The 17782-nt window shown below is 34.1% G+C and overlaps 2 protein-coding genes and 1 pseudogene across 5 annotated transcripts; 1 reads left to right on the forward strand and 2 right to left on the reverse strand.

Moving 5' to 3' along the window:
* The first annotated feature begins 224 nt into the window (after positions 1 to 224).
* LOC137808121 (GATA transcription factor 26) lies at positions 225 to 6192 on the forward strand. 3 transcript variants are annotated; one of them, XM_068609076.2, is made up of 8 exons: positions 225 to 761; positions 2151 to 2522; positions 3095 to 3527; positions 3744 to 3816; positions 4116 to 4219; positions 4577 to 4763; positions 5308 to 5425; positions 5656 to 6192. In XM_068609076.2, exons 1-8 carry the CDS (start codon positions 722 to 724, stop codon positions 5958 to 5960), a joined length of 1632 nt encoding a protein of 543 aa, XP_068465177.1. In that variant the 5' UTR covers positions 225 to 721; the 3' UTR covers positions 5961 to 6192. The 3 variants fall into 3 exon arrangements, 2 of the variants coding, with proteins under 2 accessions (XP_068465177.1, XP_090155763.1); XR_016519220.1 differs by having other exon boundaries at positions 275 to 761; positions 3095 to 3622; XM_090299637.1 differs by lacking the exon at positions 225 to 761 and adding an exon at positions 1192 to 1405.
* A 4574-nt stretch (positions 6193 to 10766) lies between these two features.
* Positions 10767 to 12286, reverse strand: LOC137808122 (expansin-like B1). The gene is made up of 4 exons (XM_068609077.2): positions 12029 to 12286; positions 11727 to 11839; positions 11265 to 11576; positions 10767 to 11138 (listed from the first exon to the last, which is right to left on the reverse strand). The coding sequence occupies exons 1-4, from the start codon at positions 12162 to 12164 to the stop codon at positions 10953 to 10955; spliced, it is 747 nt and encodes a 248-aa protein (XP_068465178.1). The 5' UTR covers positions 12165 to 12286; the 3' UTR covers positions 10767 to 10952.
* Positions 12287 to 15601: 3315 nt separating this feature from the next.
* LOC137805669 (expansin-like B1) lies at positions 15602 to 17171 on the reverse strand (annotated as a pseudogene). Its single transcript, XR_016519429.1, has 4 exons — positions 16893 to 17171; positions 16587 to 16699; positions 16060 to 16371; positions 15602 to 15951 (listed from the first exon to the last, which is right to left on the reverse strand). The product of XR_016519429.1 is annotated as an expansin-like B1 (transcript).
* Positions 17172 to 17782: the final 611 nt, after the last annotated feature.

Below are 17782 nucleotides of genomic sequence, written 5' to 3' on the forward strand. Positions count from 1 at the left end.
ACTGAATAAATAATTTTATTTCTTATTTCTTATTCTAGGACGTTTGTGATTCAGCATTAATCTACCTGATTTCTTTAACACGGTAAACTGGATTTTTTTTTTACTTTCAGTTTAACAAAATGGAAACTGAAATATCTGAGATAACATCAGGGAACCCCAAAAAATATTCCTCAAATAACAACAACAAAAGACAATTAAAAAAAAAAATAGAGAGAGAAGGAGGAGAAAGTGGGTTAAAAAAATAAATAAAGGAAAAGCTGGACATTTACTTCTTGTACAATACAACAAGAGGTCACATACTCAGACCTTCCTCTCTCTTTCTGTCTCTCTCTCCATTGCACCTTCCCTTCTTCTTTTCTCTGTCATTTCTGAGATTCCTTTACTAGTTTTTTCTCTTGTACAGATTTCTAGCTACAACACCCAGATATCAATTTCTGTAATTCTGTTTGTTTTGTGGTGTTTATGTGAGTTTTTTTTAAGGACAGTAAAACACAAACTCTTCTGGGTCTATTGGCTTCTGCTGCCTTTATTCTTGCAAACTGTTTTCTGGGTTTGCTGCAGAAGGGAGCCTTCAATACCCACTAATACAAGCCTTCAAAACAACTGGTCTTTTAAAAAAAAAAACATCATTTTTTTTCTTTTTCGTTAAAAAATTATTTGCCCCTTTTTTCTGCAATTTTTTCTACATATTTTCCCCTTTACTTGAGGAAAAGTTTGAGACATGGGCAAGCAAGGGCCTTGCTATCACTGTGGAGTTACAAGTGAGTTCTTGTCTCTCCAATATGCAGTCTTTTGTTTGCAATTTTTTTCCTGAGAGTGATTGGTTCTTTGAAATTTGTCTCTTTGAATTTGAAGTTTGTCTTGGAACCGATGGCATGGTTTGTGATTTTGATGAGAAATTAAGATGTGTGCAAGGGGAAAGTTCTGGCCAATTTAAACAAAATGAGATAATTTATAGTAATGTTCTTTGTTTGGATGTATTAGAATTCAACAATACAAATATTCTTGTTGCCCAGAATATTTGGAAATGGAAGTTCTGGGAAGTTCAATTACATCAACTTCCTCTGTTGATGTGTTCTGTGTCACTCATTCAGTGGGTCTTTGCGTTCCCTGACTGTGTCTGGAGTGTGTGCAAATGTAATTCTTGCAAATTTAATCTCGTAATGAATTGAATATTACACAGAACCTTTTTCTCAATAAGCAGAACATCTGTTGTTCTAAATGATCTTTATCAGAAGGGTCAACTAACTCTCCACTCATTTGCATGTTATGTGAACAAAAGAAAGTAAGAGAAGGAAATGAAGATAATTGTGCTTTTGCAAAATGTCCGTAGTAATCCACTCCATTTCTGAAAGGATTTTACAAGTTGTTTGTTGTCACTTTGTCTACCTAGCAATTTCTCATTGTACCTTAGGATTTTTTGTCCATGCATTGCATTCATCCTTCAGATGGGTCTTACTTCATTGTCTCTGGCTGGGATGAAAATTCAATTGCTATGACTTGTCATTTTTATATTTTCAAGCTTTCTCAATTATGCTGATCACCTTGATACAACTTATCCTGCAACTTAAGCCTTAGAGATGTCCATTGTTTTTCTGATAAACTTGAACTGGTGTATATGAGTTGTTATTGTTTTGCACTTTAAAATTTGAGTGCCAGTGTTTGGGAACAAAACGATTTCATTCCGGACAAATGAGAATTTGTAATTAGATTTCCCTAACATTAATGCTACAAGCACTGAGCGGACAAATGTTTATTGTTTTGGTTCATATGAAAGCGTTGTCTTCCTACCATCCTACACGTTTTCTTAATTTGAGTTCGTCCATATCTGCTTCTTGATGGATGTGAAGTGTAGACCAATCTATAGTTTTCCTTGCAAAAGGATATTTCTACAAGTTATCTAAAATTTTGTAAACGGGTTGATAATGGGAAGATAGTCAACCATTCAAGCAGAAGTATCTGGTTCTTTTTTATAATGATTAGTGAATGCTGTCACATCCTTAAGATGTTTGTTCGGTTCAGTTTCCTAGTATATCTGTGAAATAAGAATATGTTGGCTTTGTTTTTAATCATAGATAATCTCTATTATATTCTTGTTTGCAAGATTTTTTAAATTGCATAGATTTTCTAACGAAAAAACCTTGCAATAGGCACACCACTTTGGCGTAATGGGCCACCTGAGAAGCCTGTACTATGCAATGCATGTGGATCTCGATGGAGGACTAAAGGAACACTTGCAAATTATACCCCTTTGCATGCACGGGCAGAAAATGTTGATTATGAGGATCAAAAGGTTTCCAGGGTAAAAAGCATATCATTAAATAAGAACAAAGAAGTGAAATTGGTCAAGCGAAAGCATAATTATGATATTGCTGCATCTGGAGGGTTCATTCCAGATTTTAATCAAGGACACCGAAAGGTTGTGGATGAAGATACAAGCAATAGATCAAGCTCAGGGTCTGCTGTCTCTAACTCGGAGAGCTGTGCTCAATTTGGTGGCACAGATGCTAGTGATTTGACAGGTTGGACTATTACTTTTTGCTGATTTCATTGGAAGATTTTTCTACATAAATGATTATGGCAGCGCTGTCCTTTCCATTGAAATCGCATGGGTTTGATGATTGTCCTGATTTATGTGAGCTTAATCAATGCTGATAAAAAAATGTGAGCTTGATCAAGAACTGGATAATGATATTATGGGTGAAGAAAAAAGATAAAATGTGGAATTGCAGATTCACTAACAAGGCCTTGTTTTTTCTGGAAGAAAACAAGTTAATATTAATTCTAATTGTACATCATACATTTAAGTGTGCTTTTAAGAATTCAGAAGTGATTTAAAAAAAATTCATAATGAAGAACCCATTTATCTCAACAATTTTGTTGGCAAGCTTACAATTAAACATGAATTATCAATTATCTTTTATTTGTTTATGCATATATTCCCTTATCAATGCTTTATAGCAAATGTCAAGTTTGACATTACATGACATAACATGTCTGGTTCTTCATTGCTGCTTACTGCAGTTCAATACAGATTCCTTTGTTTCTTCAATAAAAGCATATAATTCTAAGATAGATAGTATGGTTTATGTAGGCCCTGCTCAGTCAGTGGTCTGGGATGCCATGGTGCCTTCTAAAAAGAGGACATGTTCAGGTCGTCCAAAGCCTTCATCTGTTGAGAAGCTCACAAGAGACCTGTGTACTATTCTTCATGAACAACAGTCTTATTTCTCTGCATCTTCTGAAGAGGATCTTCTTTTTGAAAGTGACACACCAATGGTCTCTGTTGAGATAGGACATGGAAGCATTCTCATCAGGCATCCTAGCTCTATAACTCGTGATGAAGAGTCTGAGGCTAGCTCTCTTTCAGTTGATAATAAACAATGCCTAATGAATGAAGCATATTCATTCTCTAGTACGATTCCTTTGTATAATAGTGATCACATTGGCATGAACTTCTCATCTCATGGAGTTGAAAAGATCAAAAGCTCTGCTGGCCAAATCATGCAACAAGAGAAACTTGAAAGGCATGTTTTCCACAGCAGTTTACAGTCTTTCATTATTCTAGTCAGTTATGCAGGAACATTGTGCTAGCATAACTTTGGTAATATTCCTGGAATGGGTATGAGGATGTCAACCTGTCTATAGATTGTGTTTATACATACCTGTGGCTTTATGAAGAAATCAGAGATAAGTGCACAATTTCGATTGGAGAAGTGACAAATTTTACTCTTTTATTTCAGGGACAAGTCTCAGCTTGAAAAACTACAAGTTCCTGGAAATCACAATTCACTGTTGTGCTCAATAGATTTAAATGTGAGTTGCACAAGTTTTTTGCGTCGATAGCATAGTTTTGTATCATTATTGCTAACAATAATATTGGATTTCTCTCTCTCTCTCACTCACTGACACACACAAGTATAATCTGTTTTCATTCATGTAACTACACTCAGGACTTGCAAGATAGCAACTGAGTTTTAATTTCTTTTGAGAACAGGCAATATTCATTTTCCATAAATAATGTGATCATTCTTTTTGGGTTTTGTGTCGTGACTACTGTCTTGTTCTTCATACATATTTATAACTACAGATTTCCTGCTATTATGTTTGGTTAGGATGTAGTGAATTACGAGGAGTTTATGAGGAACTTGACAAATGAAGAGCAGCAGCAATTACTGAAGTATCTCCCTGTGGTTGATACCGCTAAATTTACTGATAGGTTAGAATCAGTTATCTTGTTTGCTCTGAATTTATCATTATTGATCATATAATGATCTTTTGATGTTTTTCAAGTCACTATGCTTTTACTCTTCAAGTCCCTCCTTTCAAAGAAGGGAGGGGGGTTTGCTAAACGCACAATTGCTCTAAATGTTCTACACTACTCCAAGAAAATTAAGGCATTTCATTTGAGTTCTCATTTGATTAGAATTTTTGAAGTAACACATGGCTGAGTTTTTCATTCCCCCTCCACCCAAAAAAAGGCACCTGTAGTGAATCAGATATCCAACTGCTTAGGGCATAAGAAATCTAGACTAAATCAAACATTAGTGACTGATTGTGCTGGTTGTATTTGCAGCCTTAAAAACATGTTCAGTAGCTTCCAATTCAAGGAGAACTTGATTTATTTTCAGCAACTTCTTGGGGAAGGTGTCTTTGACATCTCTTTGTTGGGGAAAAAACCTGAAGAATGGAAGACATTGAAAAGGCTTGTGTTATCTAATATGTCAAAGTCAAAATGGGTTGAACAGTATAATTTTCTCAAGGTTTGTAATGATTGATTATTGAGATACTAATGCTTTTATGTTTTCTTATAATTCTATGTGATAAATGTGATTTAAAGTGTAAATCCAATCCAATTTAAATTGTTTTGGATTGGATCACAGTTTTTTTGTTTTTAATACAGAAGTGCATATAAATATATCAAATATAAGTCTGAAATTCATCATATACACTAAACACAAGTTTAAATAAGTACATAAAAATGTATATCTAAATTCTAAATATAATTTATAAAATATCAATCATATTGTTCCTGCACTTTATATCCAAATTCAAAAGAGAAGAAATTAAACTTGGTTTTGTGGTAGAAAAGAAATTAGAATAGGGAAATTTTGTACGTTAGGTGTGGAATAATATAAATTTTTCTTTGGAAAAATACTACTTTCATAGGTATTATCTATAAAATTTTGGTTTAGTTTTCAATTTTGGATCCAATAACCGATCCAATGCAGTTAGGTTTTCAAATTTTTTGATTGGATTTGTTTGGTCTAGAAGACTCATTTATATTGCATCCTTCTATGGGTGCAGAAATGCGAAAAAGAAGCTGGAAAAACTATTGGTCTGGGATCTACTGCTATGGAATCAAGTAATGTTACAAATGGCAAGAGAATGCGTGAGCATGACAGCCAAAATCCAAAATTTTCAGGTTAGATGATAATCTTATCTCAACAAAGAAAAATAAAAGTATTCACATACCTCCCTTGCAAGATGTTGAATATATGTTGTGCTTTTACGTTGAGACATTGAGACAACTGTGTTACTGTTATTTTTATACCAGTTAGAAGCTATAATTAGAACTGAGCTGTTTTGGTTTTCTCTGCTGTTTATCATTTAATTGAATTCTTGACACTAATCAAGTTATCGCACAAATTTCAGAAATGAAGACAACAATGAGGAGCCCCAAAAGGGTGATCATAAAGCCTATCTGTGAAGGCAAAGAAGTTGTAGAAGAAGGCTCAAGCTTCAGCCCAAAAAGCCTATTTGCTTTGCCCCATGGTGTTGGTGACTTGCACGTGCTGGATTCTTTTAACTATGTTGGTGAGAGTTCTGAGGATCTGCTGTTAGATGTGCCTTCTAACAGTTCTTTTCCGCAGGCAGAGCTCCTGCTCCCAACTTTAAGCTATGGTGCTAAGGTCTGCACCACTAGTAGCTCAATACACTCAACTGTTACGCATCCTTAATATTCAGTCATAATAGGGTCCACATATTTGCATCTGAAACACCAAAATTCCTGTACAAGAGATATGATGGTTGTGTTTTTGTTTCCTTGCAACCTTGAGCTTGGATTGCCAAAGGATGGAAGTTGAATGGGCTTTTTTTGTATAGGTTGGTTATAGATTGTAACATATAGTATGAAATGCGGAGTGATCATCTCCGGAGTTTTGTATGCAATTGTAGTTTATGTTTTCTGAATGATTTTCACACCCTCTTTATCCCCATAGGTTAAAATCACAACACTTCAAACTTCCATCTGAATAATAAAGAGTATATATGCATGAGACAACTTTGTGGATGGATCCGATGAGAAAGAACTGCATAATTGTTGTCTTTAGTACTTTCAAAGCACCATGCCACGTTGGGATAGACCATCATTAGCAACAATAAAAATCTTTTGAAGGTTATTTATTATGAGTCTCTTCTAACTATTTCTGTTAGTGGTTTTGGTCTTTTTCTACTCTTTTCGTGGGATTAGAAATCATGCAATATAATTTTCTTACCTGTGTTTTCAATGGCCTTTGTTGGTGTTTAAATTACCACTATTCATTTTTGTCATCCTTGGTGTTACACTAAAAACTGAGTATCTTATTCTGTGCAGATAAGAAAAGGGTAAATGAGAACGAGTCTTAAATTTGGGTTAGTGTTTGATGGACGAAAGCAGAGTTGTGTCTTAAAGTACGTGTATACATTTCTAAAGCAGTTTTATGTAAAAGTAGCTTAAAATTTGGACATTGTGTAGGCTCATTTTGGTGGCAAATCAGTTGAGCCATGTCCTAAAATGTGGTTATATTTTCCATGGCCAAACAACTAAGGCAAACTCTTCATCCACCTCCTACCTTCTCCTTCTACCTCATTAATTATGTAAAGTCACTTTTAACTTTTTTTAAAAATTTTAAATAATCTTAAATAAAGTATAATTTTATATTTTTAAATAATTTCAGCTGTACCTTTATACTCTTATACACTTTTTGCCAACATTCTATTTTATTTTTAGTCGCAACATTTTCATTCTTTTCCAAGAGCAACATTTGGAAGAGCTGTGACTTTCAAATTTTATAAAACTTACCTCAACCACCAACGTTCATCACCGTCCATCACAACAAGTAATCACTACCACTTGAAAATGAAACATGACACACTCTACCATACTGAGAAGGGGTATTGTTGAAATTAATAAAAATATGAAACTCTACCATACTGAGAAGGGGGTATTGTTGAAATTAATAAAAATATGAAAGTGTTGGGAGAAGGTATGAAGGTGGAGAAAAATTTGCCTACAAATAAATAGAGTAGAAAGATATTGTTATGGGTCAGAAAAAGAAGGAAACACACAAAATGGTCTATTTCACCTATTATAATTTCAAATGCTTAAAACAATTAAAGATAATGCTATTTCATTCGATTTTGACCTTACTACATTTTTCTTCCATCATTTCAGAGTGTCTGGAATTTTGTTAAGAAATAAGAGAAGTTTTTTTTGGTAGCTTTAGCCTAAACTATAATTATACGGTTTCCAATAATATCAAACATTGAAATAGCTGAAGAGATCTTAAGTGAAGGTTGAATAATAACTAATACTCATCAATGACTTCATCACATATTTTATTTCCAGTCTGCACTATTGGATTACTAAGTTCAACTTTTGTCCCTGCTGACAGACAGATTTTGTTGTTTAGTTCCTTTTTGCCTTTGTATTTCAAGAGTGAATCCCCATCTCTATGCATAACAACATTGCTACTATTATTACAAAATATAGTGAAGTAGTGTATATCACAATCTTCTGTATATTCCACATAACCAAATAATAGCTGGTCATTACAGTGGATTATATAACCCAAGGGCCATTCCCAGCAAGAGATCTTCTAAAAATTGGTTATCATAAGAGTAGTGTATATGCATGCTACCTTCTAAAATTATTATTCACGTCTAATTTAATCTCCAAATTTATTATGTATAAAATTCAAGAGTTAAGAAGCAGCATTGCGAGTGAAAAATATATGGTTAATATGAAGTAGATTAAAGTTATTATTATAAAAAGTAACAAATTTATTCTTAGATAATAATGAAAAACTTTTATATTGTGTTTGGACAAAAATATTTAAAATTTTAGAGAATTGAAAATGTTTAAAGATAGAGACATGTAGATAAGAGGTTGGTGATCCCGATTCAAGGTTTGGACCAGAATTACAATGGACCAGAATTACAATAGACAAACACACAACTTCCCAAAAACAGATAAAAATTAGCCCCCCTACCAAACTATCATCCACTAAACAATGTAGACTCATCTAAGATACTTAGCAAAAGGCACAAATAAAAAACCTTCCAAATAATCGAGGTGGTCATGGATATGATTTTTAAATCCATATCCAAATCCAAATGGATTGGATTTAAAATCCATATCCATTTTAACTAGATCAAATTTATTTGGATATTTTAAATCAATCCAAATGAATTGGATTTAAAATTTATATCCATTTTAACTAGATCAAATTTATTTGGATATTTTAATTGGATTTAAAATCCACCCATTTTAACTAGATCAAATTTATTTGAATATTTTAAATTTATTTAAAATGAATTAAATCCACTTTATTAATTAAATTAAATCTACTTTGTCAAATTACATTAAATCCATGTTGATATGGACACAGACTAATTTGACTTGAACTGGGTCTAAGTCGACTCAACCTGGACGTGGACCAACTCGGCTCAACATCGGCCCAGGCTTGGACGACTCGACATCGACCCGAGCCCGTACGACTCGACATCGGCCAGGGGTCAGACGACTCGACATCGGCCCGTGCCCGAACAACTCGATATCAGCCCGGGCCCGCTTGGCTCGACATCGACTTGGGCCTGCTAGACTCGACATCGGCCTGGGCCCGCTCGACTCGACATCGGCCCGGGCCCGTTAGACTCGACATCGGCCCGGGCCCGTTAGACTCAACATCCGCACGGGCTCGATAGGCTTGATATTAGTCTGGGCCCGTTAGGCTCGACATCGGTCCAGGTCCGTTCGGCTCGACATTGGCCTGGGCTCGGACTACTCAAAATCGACCCGGAGTTGCTCGGCTCGACATGGGTTTGGGCCCGCTCGACTCGACATCAGCCCTGGCCCGGTCGTTTGGATATCGGCCTGAGCCCGCTCGAGTCAATATCGAACACGAAAGACTCAACTCGACATGGGCATGGACTGGCTCAATTAGACATTAGCATGGGCCAACTCGGCTCGATATCGACCCCATCCGACTCGGGTCGACTCAATATCGACCACTTAGCTCGACTTGGCCCAAGGTTGACTCGGCTCGACTTTGGCCTGAAATGACTTTGATCGATTTTGGCCCATACCGACTCGATTCGACTTGGGCCCAAACGACTCAGCTCGATGTAGACTTGGGCCAACTTTGCTTAACCTGAGTTCGAATTGTCTTGGCTCAACCTGGATCAGATCAAGTCAAAATCCAACCAAAAATACAATTTTAATAATAAAAAATTGTATTCAATCTATATCTAATCCGTAACCAATTAAATGGATTGAATTTAAAATATAAAAATATAAATTTAAAATTGAGATAAATCTATTTAAATAGATTAAAACTAATATAAATTTAGATAATTATAGATTAGATTTTATAATTTGAATTTTTTTCCACCCTCACCCTTACAAATAAGGGAAAGATCAAGTAAAAACTAACATAAAGAGAATAGTTTCACAGTTTTCCTAATACTATTCTCATGGGTTAAAGTTTTCCGGCACCACCTTGGCCGAGGAAAAGTCATCCCACAAGGCAACTTCCAACAAACTAAAATCATTAAGATTTTTCTTTCCACTCCACTCGCTGCATTCTTCAAACACTTTGATTCCCTCGCTGCAATCTTCAATGGACCACACAATGATTGTCCCAACACACGCACCACTCGTTCCTCATCCCTATTCTTCCTTCCCCATTCCAGAACCTTCCACAACACCATCACTTGACTTGCTCCCCTCGACGGTGCATGCCACTTTCTCGGATTCACACGAACTAACGTTCCCAACCAAGGTTTTAAAGTTTTCGCAGAACACTTATTTTCATCTGAAGGTTTTTCTGCTTCAGAAACCAGATTCCCCACACCCTCTTCCACTTTCTGGGATTGAACTTCCACATCCAGATTGACCTCCAGAAGTTTCGATTTTTTCGCCGGCGACTCGCCCAAATCAGACAATGCCCTATTGGAAACCGCAAATTCATCGAACCGGCCATCACGAATCTTGTCCAAAGCATCTCTTCGTGCACCGTGCGAGCATTCATCAACGCCCATTTCCTTCCTCAGCTGAACTCCCGAAAACCCTAAGTCCGAATCCCTCCCCAAATCAACAAACTCCGACCCCTGCATCCCAGCGTCAACATCGACAGCGTGATGAACAGTAAAAGGTCACCGCAATCGGTGGCGGACCGCCGCTGGTGGCAGGAGATGGGGGGCGAGGAGTTCTCCTGTGGCGTGTGGAAAACGTCTTCGGCGACGGGGTCTTGGGAGTCGGGCAGCGACAACATGACGATGGAGTTCAAGAGCGGCGGGGAGTCGGCGGAAGAAGTCAAATTTCTTACAAATTTTTATAAAATTTTGTAGAAAAAGTCCCACCGAATATAAAAATGTCTAGTAATAATAGTATTTACGTATTTAAATTTTTAAATAAAAATAATTATATATATATATATATATATATATATATATATATATATATACACACACACACACAACTATTTTAAATAATATGAATTTGATTGACAGCCTAAAATAACTTTGATCTTATTCTTATTCCGGGTACACTCTTACAAGGAAAGTACAAGAATCCCCATTATTCCAGCCCCTTTAGACAAAAACATTGACAGTGATTAAGAATAAACAGAAAAGCAGTGGAGCTTAGTTATTTGTAATTTGTTGTTGGGATCCAAAATGAATTTATGTGCCTAGTAAAGCTGAAGTTTGGTGTCATAAGTTGCTCCAGGCTTCCAATTAGCAGGGATAGCGATGTTTGGTATCATCCATTTAACACCCACTTGAAACCTCAATAGGATTTCACCTCTTGGTGGATTAGCAAAGTCAAACACTGCCCCATAGACCCTGCGCAAGGCTTCCCATCGTTCTTTCCCTTTCTGCACAACATTTCAACAACCAATTTCATCGTAAAATTAACAAACTACTCAATAAGTTTACAAATTGTTATGTCCAAAGTTGTGTGCATGCATGCCCTGAATCAAATATAAGTTTACACTATATACCTGCCACATTTCAACAGCATTGACATCGTATTTTCCATTTACATTCAGAATCACAACAGCCAAGTAACCAGGGTTGCTGCTACTTTCCTTTATGTGAAACAAGACGTTGCCGATGTAGGTACATGGAACCCTCCTGTATTCAATATCCACTGTACCATATTTCTTAAGCTCTGCAGATGCATTTTTATTGCCTCCCAATCTTGAGAAGGCGTTTGGGCTCATCACGAAATCTGTTCTGTCTCCATAACCCTGGTCTGTTGCCACCAGGTATGCTCCTTTCACATCGCACAGTTCTGCTATTTTGCACTTTACCTGGACCATCATCATCATCATTATTTATATTTGATAAATTATTTGATTTATTACTACATAATCAGTGAATTAGGAATTTTGATATGTTTTTAAGTCAAAAAAATTACTATTGAAAATAAATTAAGGAAAGAAAAGTGCGTGCTTACGTACCTGATAACACGTACCACAACCAGCTCCATTCCTCCATAGCCCAGAGACCCCTGCGACTCTTCCATCATACCAATTCATCTTCCTTCCATACTCCCCGAATCCACAAGCTCCAGCTAAAATATACATGCATAATAATAACAATGTCTTATGAAACATTTTCATTTTAAATGAGAAGCGTGCATGGTAACAATGAAAGAAAAAGAGAATCTTTAGTCTCAAAGATGGGCATGCATGGTAGTTGAGTCCTAAGCTGCAAAAACAAAGAGTGTAAGGCTGGTAGAGACAAATTGACAAGCACGTACTTGGAGTACCGTTGCCATCAGAGGTGCCATAATAGGTTGCTCTTGAATTGGTGAAATATTCATTGCAGTTACACAGTGCAGGGAAGAGCAGTATGACACAAACAAGGCCAAGTTGGTGCTTAAAACCCAGTTCCATGACAAATTCAACTCTATCAGGCGCAAAGATATATAGGATAGAAATACAGGAAGTAATTAATTACGAGATTGTGACCAATGCTATAAACCAAAGCATAAGATTTGAGAAGCGTTTATGAGATTGGAAGCGAAGATACATGAGAGTTGTATTTATAGCACAGCCTTAGATCTTACTACATCTATATGCTGTGGCTGCTACAGTTCTATTCCTTTGTCTTAGTAGCTGTTTCCTTTTAAAACTAATTTCAATAACTGGGGTTCTGTGTACTGCTGTTTCCTGTTTTTGAATGGCAAAATCTACGGTTTAAGGCATTTGGGTTGACACTGTTAGCTTGATTTCCTTATGTTAATATGCTAAATCATAAATCTGGGTGCGTCCTTGCTGGCTGCTTGATACTAAATATAATGATCAAATTTAGTTTTTTTTTTTAAATAAAAGTTTTATATGAGGTATAGCACTTGATATGCTCCAACAATCATTTGTTATTACATAAAAAAATATTATTAAAAAAAACAAAAATATAGGGGACTAGACCAAAATTCATATGTTAACAAAAAATTATACATAGGTAGATTATATCTATTCATAAAGAATTCTAAGAAGAGACTAGATGTGAGCCTATTATATCAAAGAAAAGATTTTCTATGAATAAATCTTAAATTAACTAACTTATCAGCACACGCATTCCCTTTACAAAAAATATAAAAAATATGAGTAATCCTAAACTTAATTTTTCCATAGTAATTAAGACAAGTATTCGATCATTAAAATATAAATGAGTAATTACAATTAGGTAAAACTACAAATATTATAGATATTGTAAATAAAATATTATTATGCTAAAATATGTTTATCAATTTCACTAAAATATTGTTCACTAATCAGATAATCTAAAATATAAGAGTGAGAGTAGATTAAGACATATTATTTAACTTATTCTAACCATATTAACTTGTCCTTCTTTAGAAAATAAACTATAAAATAAATAGGTTAAATAACTTAATAATTCTAAAAACAGTTATGAAAATACCAATATTATTCCCTTTATCAATAGACCATTAATAATAAACGAAAATAAATTATTAAATAATTAAAATTGGTTATTAATTAAAATAGTGATCGCTTTAGTGATCAAACAACAATAATTATTAATTTTTTCGTCAATAATGTATAGTGACCGATTTACTGAGCGGATTTGTGTGACTGAACAATAATCATATTTGTAATTAAAAAATATATAACCAAAATCAATTAATGAAATAGTGGCAATAGTAATCGATTAGATATTTTTTTCTTTAAGTCACTTTAATGGGAGATTAATAGGTTTAAGTTAAATAATAGGATGATGACTCGCTTCTACAATTTTATCATGTGCATTACGAAATAGACGAGGAGATGTTTGTTGATGCTTTGTAAAGGGATACAGAAAACCTATTCAATGAATGATTGGTACAATGCAAAGTAATGCAACGAAAGAAAGATAAGGAAAACCTTTTAAGTCACACTAATTAATCAGTATAAGATTTCTAATCCACCAACAAGCACCACAAAATGGATTATTTAGATCAATTTGGCTGGCTAGAACGAGTCAATTTTCATAACACTGTTGTAAATCTTTATCTCATTATTAAATAAAATAACATACTCCAATATGTTGTTTCCACATACCCTTCGGTTTTGACCCAAAACCAAACATGACTTTCGTATGTATAGTTTAAAAGGATGTATTTTTTAACAAAATCAACACCAAAACCACTAATTGGATGGTTAATCCAACTATTACTTATTCATATTTTATCTCGTCTATAATTTAAACAAATTTCACATTAGTCCATTTATAATTAACATATTGTTTAAATTAATTAATCTTTTACTTATACCTTGCTTAAATTGTACATTTCTCGTTATACATTCCTTAAATTGTACATTTCTCGCACTTGAACTTCAAGAATGAACATGTCTTGTTTTTTTATTTATTTTTTTAGTCCATTTGAAGCTTATAAGAGCATAACAAAAAAAAAAAATGATATCAAATACAATATTGAAATATATGGAAAATGGAAAATTTGAGTGTGAGTGAATTTGATGAATATTTAAAGAATTTAATCATTGAAGTACTATAGTCATTTCGTAGCGAATTTGCAGTTAATTTTTTTATTAGAGATTAAAAATTAACTACTAATTAGGTCATTTTAAATTTTGTTGTAGTGAACTTAGTAAAATAATATACAATAATAATAATTTTTACTTATATATAAAGGGATTCTCCACTTTAACTGCTCTAAATTGTTTTCCTATTTTATCCTTATTTAATATTTTATTTTATTAATTTATTTTGGTTATTTACACATTTTAAAATTTTAGAAGTTAATAAAACAGTTTTTTAATTTTAAAATTTTATTTTATTTGTTCTCATGACAGAAGAGTGGAGAGATTGATACGTTAATTTTATTTTGTCGTCAGAGTGGAGAGATTGATTACTTTTCTGTTTTAATATGATATTCTTTTTTATTAAATAAACACTTTTTTAATTTTAAAATTTTATTTTATTTGTTCTCACTTAACTAACAGGAAAGTGGAGAAAAGATTGGTACGTTAATTTTATTTTATTTGTGGTCACTTTGGCATGAGAGTAAAGAGATTGATTTTCCTCTTTAAAACAATTATCAGAAACAGTTATGAATATGGAGCAGTATTTTAATTTTTTCTCTCTCATTTTATCTCTCATTATAATCGTTTTTTGGTGTACACATGATTATACCTTTATTTAATATATCTCATCTTATTAGTATAATTGACTATTTTGTCATTTCATATGAATTATTAAGAAAATAAAATTATTTTGTAATTTTTTAAATTAATGTATGTGATGCAAACTAACTCCCCACTCTTTTTAATTTGTTTAAATTAACGTTATGTGATGCAAACTAACTCCCTTACTCTTCTCTTACTTCCTTATTTTAATGCAACAACCGAACTAAAGAGAGCATAATTTCACCCTTAGTCCTTCATTCCCACACCAAATCTCACATATAAATAAAATAACATCATACTCTCCGATTTCAAAATAAGAACAAAAAATACTTGAAGAAGAGAAACTCAAATAGTAAAAAAAAAAATGTTAATTACTCAAATTATTATTTTTCTTTATACATATTTTTTTTTTCAATTTTAACTTATTCAAAATTATTTTTATATGTATTTATGTTAAATTTTTATTATGGTAGAAGTTGAAGAAAATAACGAAATACGGATACAAAACGCAGTAGCACATGAGTTTCTTCTGATAATAATAATAATAATTTTATCGCATTTTGAACATGGCTTTAACCCACCATTTTTAATACCTTAGATTTGTTCTGATAATATTTTGCTTTGATTTTAATAGTGGTGACTTAATAAACATGTTATAATGATCCCAAACACATAAGCTGATGTTATCAAGAGGAAGAAAAACTTATTTGATTCATATTACATGTAATCTTAAATGTGAAGTACATGAATCTCCCTTATTGTAATCCCTTTTGACCAGAGAACATTGAGTGGCACAATTTCAGAAAAGAAACTGAATAATAGTGCCAATCAATATATGTTGTTCTTTCTATTTAAGCCCCACCTCAGTGATATAAGTGCTTCCAGGCTGCCAGTTACTAGGAATGGGAACCTTGGGGTTCACCCAATCAGACATGCCACTCACCTTTAACCTCAACCGGATTCCGCCACTCGGAGGGTTAAGAAACTCAAACACTGCTCCATACTTCCTGTTAAGTGCCTTCCATTCTCCAGACTGCACCATTCAAACAATCAAATTTAACCCTATCATTACTCTTTTTATCATTCTTTAAAGATATAAAAGTACTTGAAGCCATTTCAAACGTGTTAAAAATATATGTACCTTCCACATTTCAACAGCAGTCACGTCGTTTATTCCATTTACATTCAGAATGACCACGGCAAAGTAACCAGGGTTGCTGCTAGTTTCCTTGATATAGAACAAGACGGTGCCGGTGTAAGTACTTGAAACCCTTTTGTATTTAATCTCCACTGTAGCGTATTTCTTAAGCTCTTCGTAAGCATTTTGATCACGTCCCAGTTCTTTGAAGGCGCGTCGGCTCATCACGAAGTCTGTGTTGTCTCCCTAACCTTGGTCTGTTGCCACTAGGTACGCTCCATTCTCATCGCAGAGCTTTTCTATAAGGCACTTTACCTGAATTATCATTTGTATTTCATAACATAAAATTAGTCAAATACTAAACAAAGTTTTTTTAACCAACCACCTATACATGTATGGTTTTTAACATCCTAATTAACTGGTCAAACAATATAAGTTCGTGACTTTTTCTCTGTGATAAATTCTAATATTGTCTTGTTAGAAACATTAGTTATTGAAAAAAAATCGTGGAATTTAAGAAAAGTACGTACCTGATAGCATGTCCCACACCCAACTCCATTCCCCCATAGCCCAGAGACCCCTGCGACTCTTCCATCATACCAATTCATCTTCCTTCCATATTCTCCAAATCCACAAGCTCCCGCTAAAATATACATATACCATTGTGTTATGTCATCACTTTCTAGCTTAAATGTAAAAAGCATCATAAAACAGAAGCATGCATCAATGAGAACATGAAAAAAGTATAAATATATTTATAATAAACGTTGTTGTGTTGAGGTATAAACTATCTTACAAGCACATATCTAGAAATAGATAGAAGGAGAGTCACATACTTGGAGTCCCATAGTCATCAGAGGTACTATAAAAGGTTGCTCTGGATTTAGTATATTCCTGGCAGTGACACAGTGCAGAGAAGAGCAGTATGATACAAACAAGGCAAGTTGGTGCTTCAAGCTAAGCTCTAGGGTTTTTGACCATGATGGAATTATTTTTTTTCTTTTTATTAAAATGGGTTCGTTTAAAAAAATTACAAATTTAGGCAACTCGTGACAATTCGGCACGACTTCATATGCACAAATTGTCTCAATTAAACATGACTTATGTCCTGTCATACTGAAGTCGAGTCAAGTTGGCACGACTTTTGCCTTATCATACTGAAGTCGTGTCAAGTTGACACGACTTCAGTATAACATTACAGAAGTCGTGCCAAGTTGACACAACTTCAGTATGACAGGGCAGAAGTCATGCCAAGTTGACACGACTTCAGTATGACATGGCAGAGTCGTGTCTAATTGGGACGATTTGTGCATATAAAGTCGTACCGAATTGGCACGACTTGCCTAAATTTGTAATTTTTTTTAAATGGACCCCATTTTTATAAAAAACAAAAAAAAAATAGCCATCAAAAACTCCCATAATCACAAAAACTCCCATAATCACAAATTAAATTCTAAGGTAGATGAAAGAAAGGCTTGGAGAAAAGTCTTAGTTGCAGATACATATAACATTGTGATACACCCCACTTTTTCTCCACCTTGGCGTCTATTGTTCGTGCTAGAATATTGAGACAACTGGATCAAAGAGATAAGGGTCCTTGATTACGCATAATATCTGAAATCATTTATACAACTACAAAACATCAATCCCTACACATTCTACCTATCATTTATTTAACCTTTAAAAATAATTCTATAAACTGTCATTTTTATTTAACCCTCAAAAC

Source organism: Phaseolus vulgaris, chromosome 3, assembly GCF_051622355.1.
Source record: "Phaseolus vulgaris cultivar YP4 chromosome 3, ASM5162235v1, whole genome shotgun sequence".
Lineage (NCBI taxonomy): Eukaryota > Viridiplantae > Streptophyta > Magnoliopsida > Fabales > Fabaceae > Phaseolus > Phaseolus vulgaris.